This window comes from Leuciscus leuciscus, assembly GCF_965113295.1.
Source record: "Leuciscus leuciscus genome assembly, chromosome: 10".
Classification (NCBI taxonomy): Eukaryota; Metazoa; Chordata; class Actinopteri; order Cypriniformes; family Leuciscidae; genus Leuciscus; species Leuciscus leuciscus.
In genome coordinates this window covers 16642278-16667504 of record NC_138734.1, presented here as the reverse complement: position 1 = coordinate 16667504, position 25227 = coordinate 16642278, and the positions used below count along the sequence as shown (strand labels likewise).

Below are 25227 nucleotides of genomic sequence, written 5' to 3'. Positions count from 1 at the left end.
CTACAACGGACAGTCCGGACAGCAGAGAGGATTATTGGTGCCCCCCTGCCAACCCTCCAGGACCTGTACTCTTCCAGAGTGAGGAAGAGAGCAGGTAAAATCATCACAGACTCCACTCACCCTGGACACCCCCTGTTTGAACTGTTACCGTCAGGACGGCGACACAGATCACTGGCCACAAGAACATCCAGGCACAGGAACAGTTTCTTTCCACAGGCCATTTCCCTTCTGAACACTTAACATGCCCCCCAAGGCATATGCCTGCAAGTGCAATACTCCCACTGTCTAGTGCAATATTCTCTTAACTCAGGTGATATTTATATTTATATTATTCATACTACTCAAAATACTGTAAATATGTTCATAATCTGTAACATGCACTAGACTCCCACTGTCTAGTGTAATATTCTCTAACTCAGGTGATATTTATATTTATATTATTCATACTTCTCAAAATACTGTAAATATGTTCATAATCTGTAAATGTTTATTCAGACTAAACCCAACTGTGACCCCTTTTTTTTACTTTTTATACTATTTTATTTTATTTAATTTTTTTATATATTTTATTCTTAGAATTTGTATTACTATGTTTCTTGTTGTATTTGTATTTGTATATGTGCACTGGAAGCTTCAGTACCAAGAAAAATTCCTTGTGGGTGCAAGCACACTTGGCAATAAAGCTCTTTCTCTTTCTCTCTCTTTCTGAAGTAATTACACATGAATGAGCACATATCATTTTGAAAGAACAAAGTGTTTTTTGCTAAGAATCAACTTAAACAATTACACAGTGTAGCTTTAAAATAAGAAATAAATCATTTTTAAAAAGCATTTTCGGTTTCGGTTTTTGGCCAAGAGCATCCAGAATTTTCGGGTTTTGGCCTAGAATTTTTATTTCTGTGCACCCCTAATGTATATTATATTTATTTTAACAGTGTTGTTCAATAAAATTACTTGCTTTTGATACTTTATGTAAACCAATTATTACTGCCTCGTTCTTATTATATATGTATTTTGAGTCATTTTAAAGGGTATTCACTTAGGTCTATTTTATTACCACAAAAATTATTATCTGATTACTCAATTAACTACTCAATTTAATAACTCGATAACAAATTTTTTTGTTAGTGACAGCCCTAGATTAGTTAAATGAGAAGTAAAATGCACCTGCATTGCTTTGCGTTTTGTGACTTTCAGTCGAATAAAAAACTTTTTTTCCAGACATTTTTGTCATTGAATATTTATATATTTTTTAAATATAATGTTTCTTAGTTAAAAATGTCTTCTCTAAGTGCAACATCACACCCCTAATATAAGCCTAGTTGCATTGTAAGGTAGTCAGTCACTGTGTAATTCGCACCCTGATTATATCATATTATAATCATGCACATACCAGATGAATGCTCTTGAGCACATTCTCACTGGACAGCTCCTGCTCTTTTAAGTAGACTTTCAAGTTGCGCATGTCCTTCTGCAGATGATTCTCGAGGACATCGTTCTCCTTCTGCAGCTGTTTGGTGCTGACAACACTTTCAGCCTTCAGCTCAGAAAGCATGTTCTGCTGTTCATACAGTAAGTGCTTCACCTTCTGCTTATAAACCTGAACAACAACAGATTCATGTCACACAAATTGTTCATTATAAGCCCACATGCAATTAATTGAGGGGAAAATTACTTTGACATCACCACAGGACTCTTCTCAATACCTTAATTTCCACTTGATGGCGCTCCTCACCCTCCTCCAGATCACGCTCTCTGTTTCTCAGCTCGCACTTATTCTCTTCCAGATTTCTTCTGGTGATTTCCCAAAATGTGTGGATTTTGTCCCTCTCTAGCTGGAAATAGTTGCGTTCCTCTCGTTCTCTGTCCAGCTCCTCTCGCAGACGCACAATGTGCTCCTCCAACTACAAAACACCCATGAGTTTTGTAGATTGGGGTTCCAGGCAGATTGGTAAAATAAAATAAAAAATAACATGGCTGTCATCAACAAAGTGTGCTTGTTTTCTTAATTTTCTTATTGCCTGACCAACTAGGACATTAGAATTATATATATATATTTCATCCATATAATACTAATGTCCTAGTTGGTAAATATCAACAACAACAAAAAAAATTCTTTCTTTCTTTTTTCCCCAGAGAATAACAATTCTAAATATGAGAAAATCACACCTGCTCTTTGGACATCTCGTCTGTGGACAAGCCATCCACTACTGTTGGAGTTCTGCCCTTTGGGGACTTGTTGGAAGATTTTTTCTTTGGCGGCTGGAATATGAACAGATAAACGGGTAACGTTAACGTTAACTTAAAGCTCAAAAAAGGAGAGGTCTCTTGTATTCGCCTAGATACTGTAACGTTAACTGTTAAATGTCTAGTGCATGGCACAATACATTTCCACATTTCATAAACATATTTATATGTTACTACTAATGGGTTGACGTCTCAAAATCAATATATTGCAGGGGATACATTTTAATTTGCGGAAATGCAATTTGCATTAAACACATGATCAGACTTTGGCTTCTGTATTAGCCGATGAGCTAGCATCTCACCCACAACAACAGCGATACTAAGCTTTTATTTATCCCCGGATAAATTTCTTCTGACAATAAATGAACGATTTCATAAGTCCAATTTCATTATTATTTAATACTTGCTTACCATTATTTGTGAACGAGTTATCACCCCCTAAAATGAAAATAAAGTGACTTGTTGCTTCACAAGCTGCTGCTGCTACTACTCAACAACGGTTTCCTAGCAACATGAGAGCTAGGCTCATAGAGTTATATACATAGAAACCTAATTAATGGTTAGGGACACGATTAATGGGCCGCTGCCGTCCGCCATATTGGAACGGTCAAAGCATGTCTGTGAACACTCGAGAGCAAGTTGACTGTGCATCTGCAACCGCAGTTAGACGAATATCTATATCTGCAATAAACTTCAGCAGATGATTTTTGCTAAACTAAAACGGCATTAAAAAATTACCATGGTAAAAGTAAAATTATTTAAAAAGTACCATAGTAAAACTGTAATACTGAGTTAATATATAAACACAAATATATAAATTCTCACCTGTGAAAGGTTATCCCATTTCTTCGGGAATTTAAATATTGGCGGTTTCACAACCAAATGCTGCGCAATGATTATTTTCAAAGTCCCCCAAAGTCTTTGTTGTTGCTGTGAATGACGACACGCTGACCATTCCAAGATGGCGGGTGCGCCGACGTGTCTGGAGGTCTGGAGCAGTCGAATGTGGTACCTACGTACACATTTCTATAGCTCGGCTTCATAAATGTCTTCTTCTTTCGGGGCTGGTTTGGCTTTTTCCTCATCTTAGGCACATAACGCCACCTGCTGTTCCTTTTCTAACATGGATATGTGTTTGTACCATAGACTGTAAAAAAGAGTTTGTTTTGTACAAACTAGAGTAGTAGTTAAATCACTAAAGATGACAAATTCTACGCATCTGATTGTGCATAACGATTATATAGAACAACAAACTTGCAAAAAAAACCAAAAAATAAAACAAACATTAAACAATAAAACAAATTAACTATAGATAAAAAAAAAAAAAAAAAAAAATGATACAGAAGTGAAACAGCTTAAGGGCTTTCATGTCTTTAAAAAAGTTTAACCTCATTCTCCAAAGTTGAACTTTAATATATATCTGCACTTTGGAACTTAGGTAAAGTGGGCTGTTTAAGCTTTATTGAACTGTGCTCAATGGGTGTACATTTTCCAAGCACAACAATGGTCTTTAATTAAAGAGACTATTTCTTTAAATGATAAAATAGTTTTGGCTGATGTAATGACACTGTTGGGTGTGGCCAGATCTCAAAGGAGGACTCCCTCATGGTGAGAGATAGAAAACCCATCTAATTTATAAGGTTGCTCACTAAATTTAAACACATATTATTGTGACAGTTCCTGTTTGGTTTGTTACTACAGTTAATAGGGAATACAATTCAAAGAATAATAATAATTAAAAACAAGTTAGTTGCCTTGTAATGAGTTTAAATATTGCTGACCCACTTTGGCTAAACGTGAGAAAATGGATGCGAAAGTGGATGACCTTCATTCTTCAGTAACTATACCCAAATTAAATACTGTAAACTGACATTCACTGGTTATTTTATAGTTTACATGTGTAAATGAAGAAAGGAAGGTGAGGCATGAAGTTGAATCTGTGGAATGAAGAAAGAAATAAGAGGAACAAAATATAGATGCAGAGCATAAATCTTTAAAATATGGACACAATTGAAATTCATTTAAAGTGTTTAGAGAAAACAGGAAAAAATGGTTAACATTTTAAATGTTCCAGTTTTTTGTTAGCCTGTTTGTTGTTGCATGTGTTATAGTCACATTTTTCATTTTCAGAGTTAATTTTCATGAATATTATGATTTCTGAATTTTACACATGAATTGAGTAAACTTATTTTTACAGTAACAGGAACAGAAAGTGTGCTCCTTTATTTGTGAGTCACACTTGTGTTCTTCATGGTCAAAAGTGACCCCCTATTTTTGTTCAATAATATTAATAATTTATTAATTATGGTCCATTTATGCCATTTAAATATATTGTTATTATAGAGACTAGGCCTTTTAAAGGGGTCATCGGATGCAAAATTCACTTTTATATGGTGTTTGCATATAAATGTGTCTTTACAGTGTGTGGACACAACCACCATACAATGAAAAAAATCCATTCACTTTTTTTTTTTATTCTCAAAAAGCCTAAACACTCAATAATCAAGCCCTTTGGATTTTCTGAGCAATATGCTCCGCCCACGACCATATTTCACACAAAGAATGTTCTTGTTCCCATTTTTTTTTATCATGCCATTTTATCACATTTAATTTAGTTATTTAATTTAGTTAATATTATCATCTAACATTTAAAATTGTAAATATATTTTAACAATCATCAACAGTTTCAATTAAAACCAGTTGAATGAATGAAATTGAAAATATGAATTCAAATAAATGTGCATTCTTTATTGTCACTAAAGCCTATACACAAGTATCAAAGTGAAAGTCTTGGATGCAATTATGTTGTGACAGGAAAGACCAGAATCCACAAAACATTAACTGCATACTATACATGTATACAAAGTATTATCATGATATATATTATTATACAAAATATCAGAGGGCCATTTCTTTTTTGTATATTTGTAAAGGGGAATCATGTACCTTCTTTTTATTGCAAATAAATGTCACTTATAATAGTTTAAAAATAGAGACTTTTGTGTAATTATTCCATATTTAGTGTAGTCATTCTATATCAGAACCCCTGACATACAATCCAAATAGTCTACAAGTAACATCAGAGTGTTACCTTTCATTTGATTTGATTTGATTTTGCTTCTACACCAAGAGGTTGCCACACAGTAAGCCTTTTATTGTCAGTATGCATTCTGGGTAACCAAAAGTCATATGGGGAGTTTCCATAGGGCATTTTACAATACGCATGACCATACCTTGGCAAACAATGGTCTAAAGTACTCAATTTCATTCTTTATTGATCTGCTTTTGCACACAGCTTCACAAGACCTGGTGCTAGGGCTCAGTTGTGTTTCTAAAGTCATATCAAGTGACATAGAGGGCTGAAATGTGGTCAGTTCAGAGATGCTTGTTATCCAGCAGAAAGAAAAAAATTAATAATTCAAATTATTTTATTATAATAGTAATATTCATATTACAAAAGTGTGTATATGTGTGTGTGTGTATGTATATATATATAGTCAATGTTGCCATTCTGTACACCGAGTTTTAGTAGCCTAAATATTGATTTAACATAAATTCCTTGTGTGTGTATATTCATTGCACCTATCTGGTTCTGTTCAAGGATATTTTCATATGGAAGTCCATGGTTATAATTATTCATATGTATCCAGTGTCATAACTACATCTCTGACGTTTATAACAAACCAAACTGTTTGAAAATCGGTAGAAAATTTAGCAAGTTAAGGTTATTTAAAAAGTACATCTCTCTGCACTGGCTACCTCTCGCTGCTCGCATCAAGTTCAAGGCACTGACGCTTGCTTACAGAACTATCACAGGCTCAGCTCCCTCCTACTTTCACTCACTCCTACGAGTCTACATCCCTACCAGACACCTACGATCGGTCAACGAGCGACGTCTCGTGGTTCCATCACAGAAAGCCACAAAATCACTTTCCAGAACATTCTCATTCACAGTTCCATGCTGGTGGAACGCTCTCCCCACCCTCATCCGGAATGCAGAATCCCTGACAACATTCAAAAGACAGCTGAAAACAAATCTCTTCCGTGAGCACTTAACCTTATAAAAAAAAAAAAAAAAAAAAAAAAAAATTTTCCTTTCCCTTTGTAACATCACTTATCAGGCTTATGCTACTCTGAATAATACCTGAACTTCGTACTTTGAGCACTTCTTGCGTTGTTGTTGCTTTTGCCTCTTTATGATGACTCGCTGAATTTTGTCCTAATTTGTAAGTCGCTTTGGAGAAAGGCGTCTGCTAAATGACTAAATGTAAATGTAAATGTAAATGTACATGCAGCATTAAAACACTGTTACGAGTGAGCGAGCTGCCTGTGGCAAGATGGCCGCCACGTGCGGACGTCGACCTCCATTGGCCATCAGCGCGCACGAGACATCTATCCTTTATTATATGATATCTATGATTGAAACGCTTTGATTAAACATGACTGATAAATACACGACTGCCTTATTCTGTGTAAGAAGGCACATCATCTCACAGAAGGATGAGCTCATCTGTCGTTATGAAGTGAGTTTGGAGTAAATGCATGTTATTAAATGTTGTCTTTTGTTGGACAAGAGGTTCATAAATGCTTCTCATGTTTTGGAAAGATGTTTGATGCGTGTTTTTTCAAATGCACGTTATAAGTGACTCAAACTTACAGTGTTTTCAGATGGAGCAGCATTTACAGAGCTGTACATCAATGACAAGCTGCGCATGAAAAATAATCGCATCCTTTCCGATTTTAAAATCGCGATGAGCCATCTCGATTTAAGTGCGATTACATGGAAAGTTTACATTATTAGTATTTTTCTTATCTAGCCTATTGTTTCACTTCTGAAGGCATTGATTCATCCACTGAGGTCGCATGGACATCACGGCCACTGTACAATATTTGGTGCTTGGCTGGTTAAGGATGAGTGCTACCAGAAAGGTGTGTCGATTAGAACACAGGAATGAGTCCAGAAGTTACTTCTCAATTGATTTATTGCCATTTGCTTTCTTTCTTCATTGTCCAATTTCCTTAATGTGGCTTTATAATTGCTGCATATTGCTGGTGTCTACAATCAAACAAAGTTAACTTTACTGATACAAATCATAATAATAATAATAATAATTATACATTCACATAACCATAAAGAAAATACATCCCTTAATCAAATTAAACAAATCAACAGTTATCAAATTAATATCAAAACAAAAGGTTTAAATAAACGTACAAAGTCATAGACGCAGCAAGCAGAGGAGCAAACGGTCAGCACAAAGAGAGACACACTAGTGAGGTTGATTGGTAATTATCCTCAGGTGAAGAAAGTTCCAGGAAGTGGGCGTGTCTCCCAATAGAGTGACAGGAGAGTGACTAATTGGGATTTTTAACAGCCGCCCCCAAATATGACAACATATTTGTCCAAAGAAATCCCACTCATACAGTAAGATCAGTGGGAAAGGCAGGAAGAACATTTAATCGGCTAACTGGACGGATAAATTGTTTGCCATTTATGACGATCTCAGCCACTCGAATGCGGCCATCAGAACTGGGCAGGACCTTGGTGACTGTCCCTATGGGCCAGGAACTACGAGGGAGCTGGGGATCCATCACCATGACAACAGCAGAAGGTGAGAGAGTTTGCATCCATTTTCCACTTCTGACGGGACTGAAGGCTTGGGAGATAATCCTTGATGAAGCTAACCCAGAACCTGTCGGCAAGGATCTGACTGTGTCTCCACTTCCTATGGGTCAAGAGCTCAGAGTCAGCATACATTACTTGTGGAAGGGACGCGTCTCGCCGCTCCATCAGAAGAATATTTGGCGTTATCGGATCCTTGTCCGAGATGTTCGATATTCGGTAATTATCCTCAGGTGAAGAAAGTTCCAGGAAGTGGGCGTGTCTCCCAATAGAGTGACAGGAGAATGACTAATTGGGATTTTTAATCATAGATATCCATATAAGGCTAGATGTCTTAAGGCGGAGTCTCGAATGGCATCACACCGGCGGCCATCTTGTCACAGGAAAGCTTTCTGGCGAGCTCTGTGGTATCTGAAGTAAGGTGAGTGATCAGCACGAACACAAATCCTCTTATCTCGCTGAAATCTTGACGGATTTACAAACGGTTTGGTTTCTTACAAACGTTATTAACGTGGCTATAATTCTGGATGCTTGAACATGTTTAAATATATAATATTATATTTACTGTGGCAAGATGGCCGCCGTGTGCGGACGTCGACCTCCATTGGCCAGCAGTGCGGACGAGACATCTAGCCTTTATTATATGATATCTATGTTTTTAACAGCCACTATGTGTGGACTCGCAGAGATGGATTACTTTCCTTATAATCTTAATTCGTGTTTATCTGTAGAAAGAAAGTAAAATGCATCTGGGACAGCATGAGGGTAAAATAAGTGAGAATTTTTATTTTTGGGTGAACTATCCCCTTAACATTCATTGGTATGCTAATCCAAGATCAGCATAGACTAGAAAGAATAAAGTGAAACCTCTTGTGTACTTGTGAACTGTGTTTGTTTTAATCAATAGCTCCAAAGAAATTTAAATATTTGCTATTTTTTTATATTAAAATAAAATAAATCAGGTGTTTGAAGATCAAGATCCCAGTCATTCAAAGGTGATGCGTCTCAACAAAGTAAGATTCTTGTCTGATGGAGACAGTGGATCTCTAGTACTACCACTCCATCCTCTGTGTCAGCATCACAAGTTTGTTTATAGAAAAGTTGTTCCACTCCCTGGAAAAATGAGAATGGAAATGTATTATAATCTAACAATACAAGCAATACAATGCTTTGAACTCCCACACACAGTTACACATTGTTGGCTCCACCTGAAAAAGCAAGTACTGTATTATAAATAGTATTAGTATAGTATATTAAAAGTCAGACTTACCACGAGTATCCAGTATCCTGATAGCGACGATGACTATTGATAATGATATCATTCGTCTGTACTATTCCTTCTATAAGAAATCATCGCAACAATGTAGTGTATCAGCAAATAAATAGAGATATAACGTGATAGCAATAAAATAAAATAGAAAGCAGCGCTTACAGACGCTCACATCCACACATAAATATAACACTGTCTTCACTTCTAGGTCAAGAAGCTGTCAATCAAAAACTCAGTAGCCAATGAGAACAAACTGCTGCTAGCCCCGCCCCCACGAGAGCTATGTGCCAGAACGGGAACGAAAATTGTAAACGAAAACTTCAGAAGTGTAAATGAAAACTCTGGAAGCGCATTTGTATGTTCAGATCGAAATATGAAAGAAAGAAAGATGAGAAAACGGTTAGCAAAACGTGCATTTTATTAAAAACGAAGTCAAAAAATTTGCCTGCGATTTATTCTTTTTCAGTTTCAAAGATATTTTATTCAGTTTCAATTTATATTTTCATTAGTTTCTTGAAAAGTTACGTTCATTTTTATTGGCACAAAAGTAATTCGATAAGCGCCCGGTGATTGCCTGGATCTCACAACTCCGAAAACGTCAGATAAAATTTTTAGATAGGCGCTATCTTAATAAATAAACCACAGATTTGAGCTTTAAACAACTACATTGTCGACTGAAAAACTCTTAAAACTACATTTCGTGACACAATAACAGTAGTATTTAAAAATTTCACGGCCTTTCTCCTCTGAAAATAAAAATAGTAAATGAAATAGTGACTAGTACGTACCCGAAATGAGTACTTGTCATAAAAGTCAGTTTTAAGAAAATATATTTAGATTTCAGGAAATTTACTTTTTAATATAAAATATAATGTAAGCTAAAACTATACACTCACCTAAAGGATTATTAGGAACACCTGTTCAATTTCTCATTAATGCAATTATCTAATCAACCAATCACATGGCAGTTGCTTCAATGCATTTAGGGGTGTGGTCCTGGTCAAGACAATCTCCTGAACTCCAAACTGCATGTCAGAATGGGAAAGAAAGGTGATTTAAGCAATTTTGAGCATGGCATGGTTGTTGGTGCCAGACGGGCCGGTCTGAGTATTTCACAATCTGCTCAGTTACTGGTATTTTCACGCACAACCATTTCTAGGGTTTACAAAGAATGGTGTGAAAAGGGAAAAACATCCAGTATGCGGCAGTCCTGTGGGCGAAAATGCCTTGTTGATGCTAGAGGTCAGAGGAGAATGGGCCGACTGATTCAAGCTGATAGAAGAGCAACTTTGACTGAAATAACCACTCGTTACAACCGAGGTATGCAGCAAAGCATTTGTGAAGCCACAACACGCACAACCTTGAGGCGGATGGGCTACAACAGCAGAAGACCCCACCGGGTACCACTCATCTCCACTACAAATAGGAAAAAGAGGCTACAATTTGCACAAGCTCACCAAAATTGGACAGTTGAAGACTGGAAAAATGTTGCCTGGTCTGATGAGTCTCGGTTTCTGTTGAGAAATTCAGATGGTAGAGTCAGAATTTGGCATAAACAGAATGAGAACATGGATCCATCATGCCTTGTTACCACTGTGCAGGCTGGTGGTGGTGGTGTAATGGTGTGGGGGATGTTTTCTTGGCACACTTTAGGCCCCTTAGTGCCAATTGGGCATCGTTAAAATGCCACGGCCTACCTGAGCAGTGTTTCTGACCATGTCCATCCCTTTATGACCACCATGTACCCATCCTCTGATGGCTACTTCCAGCAGGATAATGCACCATGTCACAAAGCTCGAATCATTTCAAATTGGTTTCTTGAACATGACAATGAGTTCACTGTACTAAAATGGCCTCCACAGTCACCAGATCTCAACCCAATAGAGCATCTTTGGGATGTGGTGGAACGGGAGCTTCGTGCCTTGGATGTGCATCCCACAAATCTCCATCAACTGCAAGATGCTATCCTATCAATATGGGCCAACATTTCTAAAGAATGCTTTCAGCACCTTGTTGAATCAATGCCACGTAGAATTAAGGCAGTTCTGAAGGCGAAAGGGGGTCAAACACAGTATTAGTATGGTGTTCCTAATAATCCTTTAGGTGAGTGTAATATACACAGCTAAGTTAACTAGCAACATCGCTAGCTATTTAAGTCTGACTGACTCTGGTGGCCAACTAACGTTACTATTACTAATTATATCATGACCAAATACAACCAGAAACAAATGTTCAGTCTTGCTTGTGACAGGTAATTCCCCAAGACCTATTCTCAATTGACCCTTCGCAGGGAGTTTGATTGACAGGCGATCTAACCAATCATAATCCGCCATCCGCCATTTTTGTCCGACAAAGCAGTCAAGAGAGTTAGTAGATTAATATTGGAGGATTTTAACTCGAAAAACAGAGTGTACTGATGTCTTTCCGCGGTTAAAACAACATTCCTTCTTATGTTCTTTCATGTTTATTTGATGCTATAAATGAACTAGAAGTAAGAGATGATCGATTCACGAGCTGCTTTAAGAGGCTCTACAGCGATCTCTCAGACACATTAAAGAGCCACAAAATGGTATTTATTGTTTAAATTTCTTTTAAAAAAATGACCAAATTCGAAAGGTGAGACTTTGTTTCATATCAAAAGTAACCTGGTCTGTCCTGTCTGTCAGCGTGTTGTCAGTATCCTCTCTGCTCCGCGATGTATTTTTCACTGAGTGAGAACATGGTGTAGCGCGAGAGCGGCGTCGCTTGTCGGACATAGCAACAGTAACTAAAGGGGGCGGGTCTTTGCGAACGGCCAAGCAGCACACGAAGCAGGTATTTTTCTCAATTCCTGTTATGAGAGGTATGGGAAAGTTGCCCTCCGCAATATGGCGGCGCAATATGGCGGCGCCGTTGATGTACGATCCAGCGGCCAATAGGGCGTCTATGTATTTATTATGTCTATGGTCAACACACCCCACAGAAGAGAGGGGTGGGGTGAGCAGTTGCTCATTATCATTTAAAGAGACATGCACCGAAAGCTGCGAAAAGAGCTGTTTTTGATGAGGGCAAAAGCTTGTGAGGACAAACTTTACATGAAGACCCTAAATAATCATATCAACTTGTGGATAATGGGCATCCGATGACCCCTTTAAAATCCAATTTTCCACCTTAAAATTTTCCACTTTAAAATCCACTGCGCTATCCGGTGAGAGAAAATAAAACAAAACATGTAATTTTATAGAGTAACCACTAGATGCCTCTATAGCTCTCTTATAGAGAGGCTTGTGAATTCCCTATGAGTTTTTATTTATTTCAATCCCTTATTCAGTCTTCTCTGACTCATTTTTGCTGGATGGTAATAGACCTACCAGTTCATTTGTGTGTATAATTGTATGTGTGTGTGTGTGTGTGTGTGTGTGTGAGTGAGTCTGTCTTTGCACTCTTGATGTTTTAGAGTGTAACTCCTTCCTTGCTGTCCACTTTTTTACTGCATTGTGGTTGAATTATTGATTTTAATATTTTTTCTGTCACACCAATTCATTAGTGTGTGTGTGTGTGTGTGTGTGTGTGTGTGTGTGTGTGTGTGTGTGTGTGTGTGTGTGTGTGAGAGAGAATGGGTGAGTCTGTTTTGACCTCTTGATGTTTTAGAGTTTCACCACTTCATTGCTGTTGTGCCTTTGCTTTCCAGCTAAAGACATCGAATTTATCCAGAAACCAGACAGGTTTATCGTGAACTCAACTTGTGTCTTTACTCAGTTTTTCTTTCTCTACGTAATGATGTCACACACATCACGCTTAAGACATGACATCTCCCCTTTGTGTGGAATTAAACGTGCCTTTGAGAAAATTGCATAGAAAACATTGCAAACTTATTCAACTGTCATAATCAATACCACCAACAGAAGTAATTACTTAAGAACATGGACCTCTTTTTTTTTTTTATGTTAAACTTCCTTTTACATTTCCGTTGTAGACTGAGGACATATTGATTTTAAACATCTTTTAAATGTAAATGTAATGTGAACACAGTGAAAATATGTAAATGCATAACATCTCAGTGCCTGCAATTTCATCACAGGATCACTCAACAATAAAGTATTCAAGGCTACGTCTACATTAATCCGGATACATTTGAAAACGGCGTTTTCCTTTATAAACGCTCTCTGTCCACACTAGCATTTTCAGGCGTTTTCGGACGTTTCAGTGTGGATGAGAAACTTTTTAAAAAGCCTGAAAACGCTAAATTCACCTTACTGCGCATGCGTAAAATACCCACAAAAGATCACTGAAATGATTCAGATGGAAAAATAAATAATGAAGTTATCGCGCAATTCTTCTGACAGGATCATTTTATTTAGTAAAATATCTCACCATTCACTGATGCGGTCCAGGTCGCACGCAGTCACCACATGTTTGGTCTAAAACTCTCGTGTATTGCCGCAGGACAGCAAATGTGAGTAAATTCTGTCATCTTCGCAGGACTGTGATATGAAGAGTGTGCAATCCCAGCAAACACAGAACGTTGGCGCAACGTACCCAACCTTCTAACAACGTTTTAACAACATGGCCGAAAGGTTGCTATAACTACGTTGTGTGGTGAAGGTTGTTACAGCGTTGTCACAATGTTGACATTAAACCACCGTTCAGGGCCATTGCTTAAGGTTGTGCCTATGGTGTCTTGACAACCACTGGACAACATATGTACTCGTCACTGGCTGCCCTGAAGTGCGAAAATCAGCTTTTTGAATTTCAACTGATCGTTGGGCCGTCTCATTCTTCATCAAGCAAGGATACGTGAGAATTGCGTTTAATTTACTTCAGCTAAATAAGATACGTAATTATTCGAACACAACCTACAACTTCCTTATCTGATGTGACATTTTTTTGAACATCATCTGGTCAGGTATGACAAATATTTAACTTTATGCCAAAAGTATGAAGCCAAAATGACTTTAATGATGAGTAATGGATTTCAGCACTCATTGAACAGGCAGCGACGCGTAACGTTAGCCTACTTGTTGCACGTTAATGTTTTTTACCTTTTTGGTTTTTTTTGGAAACGCAAAAAAAAAAAGAAAGTTTGTAACTGCTTGCACACCTGTGTATATATTTTTCTTTGATTTGTCGTCTCATTCGTTTCTTTGCCAGATTTTCGCATGTTTGCTCATGCCAGTTAGTCCACTCCCTGTATAATATGTTTGTTTGTTTTTTTTCTTCTCACAAATGTATGACTTTTGGAAGTGCAATTTGATTACCATATGCAGTTTTAATAAAGTTGAATTAGCTAACCTTCTATGTAATTTTTACTCTTCAAAGTGTACACTTGCAGGTGTTGATTATAATGAATTTACTGTTAGGCCCATAAATAATAATAAGGATAAACAATATTTAAAAAAGTATATAATTATTTAACATATGACTAATTAAAAATGAACCACAAAACATAACATGCTACATGGGGGATATCTATAGACCAGTGGCGGCTACTGGTCTGTCAAAGAGGGGAAGCTCATTTTCGGCCTACTTAAAAGTAAATTCTGCCCTACGTTCCTTTTCAAGAAAATGGTCTGTGACCCTGTCGTACCAACTAGGAGTCTTTTCCAGTGACTTGACCAGTGTCCTCTCAATGGCCAGCAGAGCTAGGCTGCTTAAACGGCCTTGGCCTATTGTGTTACGGGTGTAGGACTTGAGCAGCTTTAAACAGGAGAAGCTCCTTTCTACACCTGCAGATGTAGCTCCAATTGTTGCCACTAATGAGAACAAGTTTGTAAAGCTGAGGCATTGCACTGTCCAAATCCATGTCTTTTAAGAAACACCAAGTAATCACACAGCTTTCCCCTGTTACCCTGCAAGTCCTGATCTGAATACAGGACTTGAAGTTCTGACCTCAGTCTCCCTGAATCAAAGTGATGGCCATAACTTTTCAGGACACTTTGGAAGGCCTCCTCTGGAAATACTTGTCTCATGTCATCAAATTACCCTGGATTGACTAATTCTAAGAAGAGCATACTTTCCAAATTTGAAAAACGTCGAGGAATCTGCTCCAAGATGTTATCAAGGATGGCCATGTACAGATTTCTGTATCGCTCTTGGGGATCCTGCAATTGGGTCAGACGGCGCTTTCTCATGGGCTCATCTCGTGAGTCTGATGTGAGACCTGCTGTTTTGGCATAAACAGCTTGGAAAGCCCCCAACCTGGGCAACCTTGAACAGCCTGCAGACTCCAGAAAAGATGTCCTCTTTGTGGATTTTGAAAAAAATGTGGCAAATCCAGAGAGCGATGCAAAAACAATTCTGCACTCAGGCAAGCATTTAGCCCCCTGTGACAGCACCAGATTCAGTCTGTGTGCATAGCAATGCACAAACATTGCACTGGGGGCTATTGCTTTCACTTTGGCCTGCAGACCATTGAGATCTGAAGCCATGACAGCAGCCCCATCGTAGGTCTGTGCCACAAGCTTATCCTTAAAATTGTAGCCCTGCATGTTCTCATTTAATATTTCAAAAATGCCCCCCAGAAACATCAAAAAATCCAATAAAGCGCTCCTGAATTTTACCTGCACCATCCACATAGCGAAGAATGACAGAGATATGGGCACGGCAGGATATATCAGTTGTTTCATCCACCTGCCATCCAAAAAAGGGAGCATCCTGAATTTCATCTCTGATCTGATCAGAAACGGTGGCTGCAAGAGCAGAGATCAAGTCATTTTGAATAGTATGGGACATACCAGAAAACACAGTTGAGGACTTGAATTGTGTGGACAGGACAGAGTCATATTTAGCTAATGTTTCTGTGAACTCTCTGTAATTCCCCTTGTTGGATGATTCACTACTCTCATCATGTCCCCTAAATGACAGCTCCTGCCGGCCAAGCAAGGATGTCACATCAATAAGGCGGTTTAGGAAGGCCCTGTTTTGTTTGACTGTTTCATTATGTTTAGCCACTTGAATGCGAGCACCTTCATTTATTGCATGCTCAACCCTGATCCTGCCCATGCAACTTGATCTTGCACATGCACTCACATGTTCATTGCTCTTTTCATGTCTTTTATATGCCCTGTCAAAGTTAGACAGATCTCCAAACCCCACCTTTGACCAAACAACCTCCGTGAGATGGTTTCATCAAGAGGCATGGCCAGCAGTACATTTTATTTGTCACAGCACTTCCAGTCAGCCAGCTAACTTTGTCATACCAGGAGAGCTGAAAAGACCTGTTATTTTTCCCTATCTTTTGCACTAAATCAATCTTAGGTGTTGATCTGCCCTGCTGTTTAATTCTAAGTTTTTCCTCGTAAGGAACACTTTTCAAATGGCTTCGCCAAAATCAGGTCGACAATATTAGCACCGTCTGCCATCGTGTGCAGTTTCACTCCTACTATGCTAGCCTAGCCTACTATATGAACGAACGAACTAAAAAAATATATTAAACTCTGTAAAACTGAAACAAGGAATGTGGTGTATAATTGTGTGAAATGTATGATGAAAATCAAGCAATTTCGCCAAGCAAATATCAAGAAATAGGCTGCAGCAGTTTTTATTTCGACTGAACTTGAGAAATCCACGATGGGACTGAGCGCAAATAGCTTCAGCGATTTCTTATAGTACAAAATCGCTGTCAGTCAAAAGGAAATGCAGTCTTTCGACAGACCCTCCAATCATCACGCAGAAGCTCGGCGTCCAGTCCAGCCCACTTCTCATTCCCCCCCAAAAACGCTGAGCGTCCGTGAGCGGGACATAATCGCAGCATTTATCCAATGACAGTCTAGTTTCGAAGCACTGAAAAAAAAACGTTCAATGGACGCTGGGAATTCCCTATTGAATTCCCTATTCCCTATTGAAGTCAATGGACGCTGGGCTTCAATAGGGAAATGCACTGTGACGCTACGGGAATGTATGAGAAGGAAATCGAGTCAGCCGACCTGCTGTATGTAACTGATTCTGAACGAACTCGTCTTTGAGATGAACGTTTTCTAACGCATTTTTAGTCAATAAAATGTTAACACAATAGTACATATTTGACCCTTAATTTTTTTTACATTATAGGGGAAGCCGAGCTTCCCTTGCAGTCTTAAAGAAATCCCCACTGCTATAGACCTATCTAGCATTAAAAAAAATTATTGTCAGAACGTCGTCTCTCAGTTGCTGAATGTCGCGTAGCAACGTTGCGACAGCCCTGTCACGTCTTACAATTCTACGTTGTTACAATGTTGCGAGCACGTAGACAGCGACGTTGCCATAGCAGAAATGCAACGTGCCACAGACGTTGCCACAATGTAAATGTGTTTGCTGGGATGTAGAATATTTTTAGCAACAGTGTGAAAGTGAATAGCACATAACAGGCACAATACTGGTATAAACTAAACATGAATATCTATTGGTACAATATGCGTCACATGACTAAATTTACGTCATCGTTTTTAAATACCACCGGTTTCACAGTCCACACTACAACGTGAAAATGGCGTTTTGAAATGTATCCACTTTGGAGTGCGATTTCAAAAAGCTTTGTTTTCATTAATAAAAACGCCGTCTCAGTGTGGACGGAAGGCCAAAATGGAGAGAAAAATATATGTTTTCAAACGATAACGTATTAGTGTGGACATGGTCTAAGGGCCTGTCCACACGGAGACACGTTTCGCTGTATACGTATACATTTTTTATCGTATTGGTGTTTCGTCCACACGGATCCGGCGTTTTCGGAGACTGAAACCGCTATTTTTTTAAACCGGGTCCCAAGGTGGATAAATCTGAAAACGCCGCCCTTGCGTTTTCGTGTGTACGGCCAATCCGTACATTTTGTGAAACGATGATGTCATCACACCAAGTGTCAACTAGTCAGACACCGTTAAGTCACAGCAACTACATTTATGGTTTTTCATATTGTTCAACAAAGTTCTTGTTTAAAAAAGAAAAAAGAAAAGAAAAAAAGAAGCTACTGTGCCTAATATTATTGTTGTATACAGCCATAGTATACAGCGCGCAAGGTTTATGCGCATGCTTTAAGTCTTCTTCTCCGTTTTTAGTGTATGTCTGTGGCAGAATTACAGCGCCACATACTGGTCTGGCATGTATACTACATCGTTTTGAGTCGGTTTCAGTGGTTTCGTGTGTACGCAGATATTTCTTGAGACGACGCCGTGTTTACGGAATTTTTTTTTTGAACGGGGAAAAAAAAATATCGGATAGGGAAAGCTCTGGCTTCGTGTGGATGTGGCCTAAATCTCTCCTGCAATCTGATTTGTCTCTGTGGTCTCATTTGTGGAGCCACCACACCACCTAGTGGCACACTCTGGGTATGCATTTTGTCAGACATCATTTGCCCAGTGTTCTCTGTCCCTGATTTGACTGGTTCTGTCTCTGCTTGGCATTGCCGTTCTACTGGACTGTCACTTGCATTCCCGCTGAAGAATTTATTCACAAACGTTGTAATCCTTTTATATTGTGCTCCCCCTGAATCTTCAATTGTCACAGAATTTCCCTTTTTGGACACGACAGTGTATGGGACTTGACTGAATGCAGTTGTCAGTTTATCTGTCTTTTCTTGCCTCACCAGAACCTGATCTCCCACATCCAGCTGTGAGCATTTTGCCCCTCTTGCGGTGGTCTGCGTAAAGCTTGGTTTTACCTTTTTGCTCTGCATCATGATCTCTTACCTCCTGGTCATTTCGTGGGTAGTTTCCCCCTGACATGACCTGACATGCCTCTCTCTGCATCCTTATCCATGGCAGGCCACCACACTTTACTTCAAAGGTTCTGTTTGGTGCCTACCATGCCCAAATGTCCTTCGTGAGCTAGGTTTAAAGCTCTCGCTCTGAGTGACTGTGGTAATACGATGCGTGTACCCCTTAAAACTAATTGTCCGATCACACTTAACTCATTGACAATGACTTGCATTCATCAAAACGACCAGTTTGTATGGCCAGTCTGACCTTCCTTAACTCATCATCTATTCCTGATGCTTCTTCAACAGTTCTTTTCGTGAGTGCGCTGGGATTACCCCATTTAAGGTCAAGCTTACTGAAAACGGAGGAGCCATTCATACTTTGAAGGAGCTCGTCTACAGTTGGAATCAGATATCTGCCCTGAATTATGGCTTTATTTGGCTGCCTCATATCCAAGCATAGCCTAATGTCATTGTCAGGCTTAGGTATAATAACTACCGGATTTACCCATGGGGTGGCGCCAGAGACTGGTTTAAGAATGTCCAGCTCTAGAAGCTGCGGAATCTTACGTTCCACTGCTTCTCTCAGATGAAATGGAGTTTGGCGTAATGGTTGAGCTATAGGCGTGTTATCAATGGGTAAAATTATCTGTTTTGTGTTAAGTTTTCCAACTACCTTAAACAGAACCGGAAAATGTTCCCGAATTCGGCTTGCCACGTCACTGATTGTAGCTATACTAACCCCAACTTTCAATACTCCCAGTTTAGTAGCTGTCTCTTTACCCAGGTCTTTGGTGAAATGATCTTGTCACCCACGTCTATAACACAGTCTTTCTCTCTTTTCTCCCGCTAGTTTTGAGATACTCTTTTGATATTTTCCCCTTTTTTCACAATCTGATGCATTTAACAATGAGTTGAGTCAAGTCAAGTCAAGTCACTTCACAGGGGAGAGACTAGTTGACACTTCAGGACTGCGCTGTCATCACGTCCAGGTGTAGGTCCTTTATCAGATCTCGATATGGCCTGGATCCGGTGGACTGCGGTAAACCTCGGGATAAAAAGAGACTAATATTAGCGTAGATGCCATTCTTTTTCTGATGTAACGAGTACATCAGGATTTCAATAGACGTGAAGGATTATAATGCGTTAAGAGCTCGCTCAAGTACTGCGGAGCTAAACAATTTAGTGCTTTGTAAGTAATCAGCAATATTTAAAAATGTATACGATGTTTAATAGGAAGCCAATGCAGTGTTGACAGAACGGGGCTCATATGGTCATACTTCCTGGTTCTGGTAAGAACTCTAGCTGCTGCGTTTTGGACTTGGAATTTTTTTATTAAGCGTGCAGGGCAACCACCCATAAGAGCATTACAATAATCTAGCCTTGATGTCATGAACGCATGAACTAATTGTTCCACATTTGTCAATGACAGCATATGACGTCATTTTGATATATTTTTTAAGATGGAAAAATGCGGTTTTACAGATACTAGACATGTGACTTTCAAATGAAAGATTGGTATCAAAGAGCACACCCAGGTTCATAACTGATGACGAAGACTTGACAGAGCAGCCATCAAGTGTTAGACAGTATTCTAGGTTAGTATCTGAGGACGTTTTTTGTCCAATAATTAGAATCTTTGTTTTTTCAGAATGAAGTAGTAGGAAATTACTTGTCATCCAATCATCTATACATTCCGGTAGTGAATTGGTAAGTTAGGGTGTGAAGAAATATAGAGCTGAGTATCATCAGCATAACAGTGAAAACTAATGCCATGCTTCCTAATGATATCTCCCAAGGGTAGCATGTACAGAGTGAACAGCAAACGGTCCTAGTACTGAGCCTTGTGGTACGCCATACTGAACTTGTGATTGATAAGACATTGCTTCATTTACTGCTACAAACTGATAATGGTCAGATAAGTATGGTTTAAACCATGCTAATGCAATTCCACTAATGCCAACATAATTTTTGAGTCTATTTAAAATAATGTTGTGGTCAATAGTATCAAAAGCAGCACTAAGATCGAGTAACACCAATAGCGAGATACAACCACGATCGGATAATAAGAGCAAATAATTTGTGACTCTAATGAAAGCAGTCTCAGTACTATGGTACGGTCTAAATCCTGACTGAAAATTTCTAAAAAGCAACATAGTTGTGAGGATTCCGACTTTTCTAGTATCTTTGACAGAAAAGTTAAGATTCGAGATCGGTCTGTAATTGACTAATTCTGTACAATCAATTTGTGTTTTTTTAACAAGCGGTTTAATCAGCCAGCTTAAAAGTTTTTGGTACGCATCCTAATGACAAAGATGAATTAATGATATTAAGAAGAGGATCTATGACCTCTGGAAGCATCTCTTTCAGTAGCTTAGTTGGTATAGGGTCGGTATGTTGTCGATTAAGATGATTTAACAAGTTTAGAAAATTCTTCCTCTCCTTTAGCAGTGAATGAATAAATGTTTCCTTTGGGAGACTACAATGCACTCCTTGATGCGATACTGTAGTAGACGGTTGCATAGTTATAATTTTCGCCCTGATATTATCAATTTTATAAGTGAAGAAGTTCATAAAGTCATTACTGCTGTGCTGCTTGGAAACTTCTGGGCTTGAAGCTTTATTATTCGTTAATTTAGTCACTGTTTCAAATAAATACCTAGGGTTTTGTTTATTTTCTTCTAATATGGTTGAAAAATAAGCAGATCTAGCAGCTTTTAAGGCCTCTCTGTATGCAATCGAGCTCTCTTTCCATGAAATGGGAAATACCTCTAGTTTTGTTTTCTTCTAATTTCGCTCCATTTTTCTGCCTGCTCTCTTAAGGGCCTGAGTGTGCTCGTTGTACCATGGCGTTGGACTATTTTCTTTAATCTTCTTGCAACGGAGCAACTGTCTCTAAAGTGCTGGAAAAGAGAGAGTTAAATGTTTCTGTCGCAATATCGAGTTCTTCTAAGCTATCTGGGACGCTGAGATGATGAAACTGATGAGGAAGATTATTAATAAAGCAATCTTTAGTGGCAGAAGTGATAGGTCTAACATATTTGTAACACGGAGTCGGCTTTTCAGCCTTGGCTAAATTAAGTTTACACGAGACTAGATAATGATCTGAGATGTCATCGCTCTGCTGCAGAATTTCAACGGCATCAACATTAATTCCGTGTGATAATATTAGATCTAGAGTATGATTACGACAATGAGTAGGTCCTGACACGTCTAACTCCAATAGAGTTCAGAATGTCTTTAAATGCCAATCCCAATGCATCTTTTTCGTTATCTACATGTATATTAAAATCACCAACAATTAGGACTTTATCTGCAGCCAGTACCAACTCTGATAGAAAGTCAGCAAATTCTTTGATAAAGTCTGTATGGTGCCCTGGTGGCCTATATACAGTAGCCAGCACAAATCTCAAGCGTGATTTATCATTTACACTATATATTGCTATATTAAGCACCAACACTTCAAAAGAATTATATTTGAAACTAGACTTCTAAGTAATTCTACAAATATTACTATAAATTAGAGCAACACCTCCCCCTTTGCCTTTCAGACAGAGTTCATGTTTATATCAGTAATCTTGCGGGGTGGACTCATTTAAAGTAATGTAATCGTTTGGGTTTAGCCAGGTTTCTGTCAAACACAGCGCATCTAGATTATAGTCTGTAATCATATCATTAACAAATAAGTGCTTTTGAAGTAAGGGATCTAATATTCAGCAACCCAAGCTTTATCATTTGCTCATTTTTATTATATTTGTTTTTTATTTGTTGATGAATAACATGTTTACCCTTAGATGGGTTGTCCTAATTCAGGGAGCAGACACAGTCTGATGATATCTAGGTGAAAAAGTCTATGTGATGGGATTTATCTGACCTTGGGGACGTGAGACAGTCTGTCTGCCAGTCTGTCTGCTTCCTGACCTGAGCCCAAATTCATGCTTGAGCTCCAAGACAATGTGCCATATTACTAGCGAGAAGAGCAGCACCATCCCAGGAGGGATGAATATCATCTCTTTTCAACAGGTCAGGGGCCTCATGTATCAATCTTGCGTACGCACAAAAACTTTGCGTACGCTAGCTTTCACGCTCACGGTCGTATGTACTAACAGTGAAATTAACGCGAGAATGTGCGTTCCTTATGGAAGTAAAATAATCTCAAATGTTTTTGAAACAAAAAGCCTGTTGAATTGCACTACTTGAAAAATAATAGGCATTGCATAACCATGCTTGCATTTTAATGCATTGTATTTTTAGGGCTTGCATTTTTATGGGCTGAAATTCAACATGGTTGAATATTTAAGCTGTGAATATTTCAATTAAAAACATTTCAAACACATTTTCATTATTAAAAATTCAATAATCCATATTCACCTTTCATATTTCACTTCCAAAATATTCAAACTGTTTAAAAATACAACCTATAATATTCAACAGGCAATTTTCGGTCCATTTTATTTCGCTTCCACAAATTCAGTGGTTCAAATTCGACAGTAAATTCAACAGAACTGCAGGAAAAGCAATAGATTATCGAGCATACTATCCATCTGCTGTTAGTCAATCCCACCAGCAGGTGGTGCAAAAGCGCGTGTTGTTGACGAAGACCAGCAACAGTTAGAGCAAGCCATTCATTCATAAAATGAAAATGATTATCCGTATCAGTATATGCGGAAAAGATGATAAAGACACAAAAGCTGTGTTTATGTTTCATTCAATAACTTCATTGTTACATTTTGTAGCCTACATGTTATCAGCTTTCTCTACCTACATGAACAGGATTATAATCGGTTTCCCTCAATACCTCACACTCAAGGATTCCCCTTCCGTCGGGGCAAAACGCTATGGACTAATACAGTGATATGAAAGACCAAACTCGCACCTTTATGGGGATGTAGGCTGTAGGCTACTATGGACTAAGAATATGAACGTAACGCGCAAAGTTTCATGCAGAGCGTTTCGTGATATACTGGCATAAAATCAACACTTGATCATTAACACTTTCTTTTCTCTTCTCTCTCTCTCTCTCTCTCTCTCTCTCTCTCTCTCTCTCTCTCTCTCTCTCTCTCTCTCTCTCCACACACACACACACACACACACACACACACACACACACACACACACACACACACACGTGTGTGTGTGTGTGTGTGTGTGTGTGTGTGTGGAGAGAGAGAGAGAGAGAGAGAGAGAGAGAGAGAGAGAGAGAGAGTAGTAGCCTACGTTGCATTAGCTTAAACTGGGAAGAGTCATAGTACTTGCATATTGTTGTCCTCCTATTGTTAGTTTAACTGTAAATCGCTTTGGATAAAAGCGTCTGCTAAATAAATGACTAAATGTAGCCTAAATGTAAAATTGGCTTGACATTTGGACATTCGCACATTTAGGGACCGTCTCAAAAGTTGCATACAACATTGGCATACACGTTTCTAACTTCAATAGCAAACTTTAATTTATTAGAATAAATATCAAAAATCCAAAGGGTGCGCATTATGGCTGGCACCACATGAACACTTTACAGTTGGTTAGTAAGTCGTTCTTTTCAAATGATATTGAAGTTTGAAACGTGTATACCAAAGACGTATACACTTTAGAGACGGTCCCTAAATGTGCGAATGTCCAACGTCAAGCCAACTTTATGCCAGTCTATCACTGGGAAACGCTCAGCATTAAACTTTGTGCGTTATTCTGAGTCCATCTGCTTGCCTGCGAGTTTGGTCTTTTATATCACAATTAGTCCATTAAGCTACGTTAAGCGTTTTATATGTCCAGCAGGGGAATCCTGACGTTTTGAGGGAAACCCTAATAGCTTGCATGCAGCACATCGCCACAATATAAAGTTAAGGCAACTAAACAACCAAGAGAAATATACGTCAACCTCAAAAATGTAACATTGGATCTGCGTATCCGCATCGGGGAATAACATTAATAATCTTGTTCACGGTAGAGAAAGATGATTGTAGGCTACACAGGGAAAGTAACCGTGAAGACACTGAATTTAACATACAACCGCCGTCATAATAATCACAAATACACTTACATTGCTGTTAAATGAGTTTAATGAATGAATGGCTTGCTCTAACAGTTGCTGGTCTTCGTCAACAACACGCGCTTTTGCACCACCTGCTGGTGGGATTGACTAACAGCAGATGGATAGTATGCTCGATAATCTATTGCTTTTCCTGCAGTTCCGTTGAATTTACTGTCGAATTTGAACCACTGAATTTGTGGAAGCGAATTTGTGGAAGCGAAATAAAATGGACCGAAAATTGCCTGTTGAATATTATAGGTTGTATTTTTAAACAGTTTGAATATTTTGGAAGTGAAATATGAAAGGTGAATATGGATTATTGAATTTTTAATAATGAAAATGTGTTTGAAATGTTTTTAATTGAAATATTCACAGCTTAAATATTCAACCATGTTGAATTTCAGCCCATAAAAATG

The 25227-nt window shown here is 38.5% G+C and overlaps 1 protein-coding gene across 2 annotated transcripts in view; it reads right to left on the bottom strand.

Annotated features, from left to right (window-relative positions):
• drc4 (dynein regulatory complex subunit 4) overlaps window positions 1-3214 on the bottom strand; it is a 38553-nt gene extending 35339 nt beyond the window's left edge. The window contains exons 1-4 of one of the 2 annotated variants that reach the window (XM_082183023.1): window positions 3073-3214; window positions 2170-2262; window positions 1707-1904; window positions 1394-1600 (exon numbers count right to left, since the gene is read on the bottom strand). In XM_082183023.1, the coding sequence (XP_082039149.1) occupies window positions 1394-1600; window positions 1707-1904; window positions 2170-2184 (420 nt within the window). In that variant the 5' untranslated portion in view covers window positions 2185-2262; window positions 3073-3214. Of the gene's footprint in view, window positions 1-1393; window positions 1601-1706; window positions 1905-2169; window positions 2263-2658; window positions 2802-3072 lie in introns of those variants that run through there. The other variant, XM_082183022.1, reaches the window with a different exon arrangement.
• Window positions 3215-25227: the final 22013 nt, after the last annotated feature.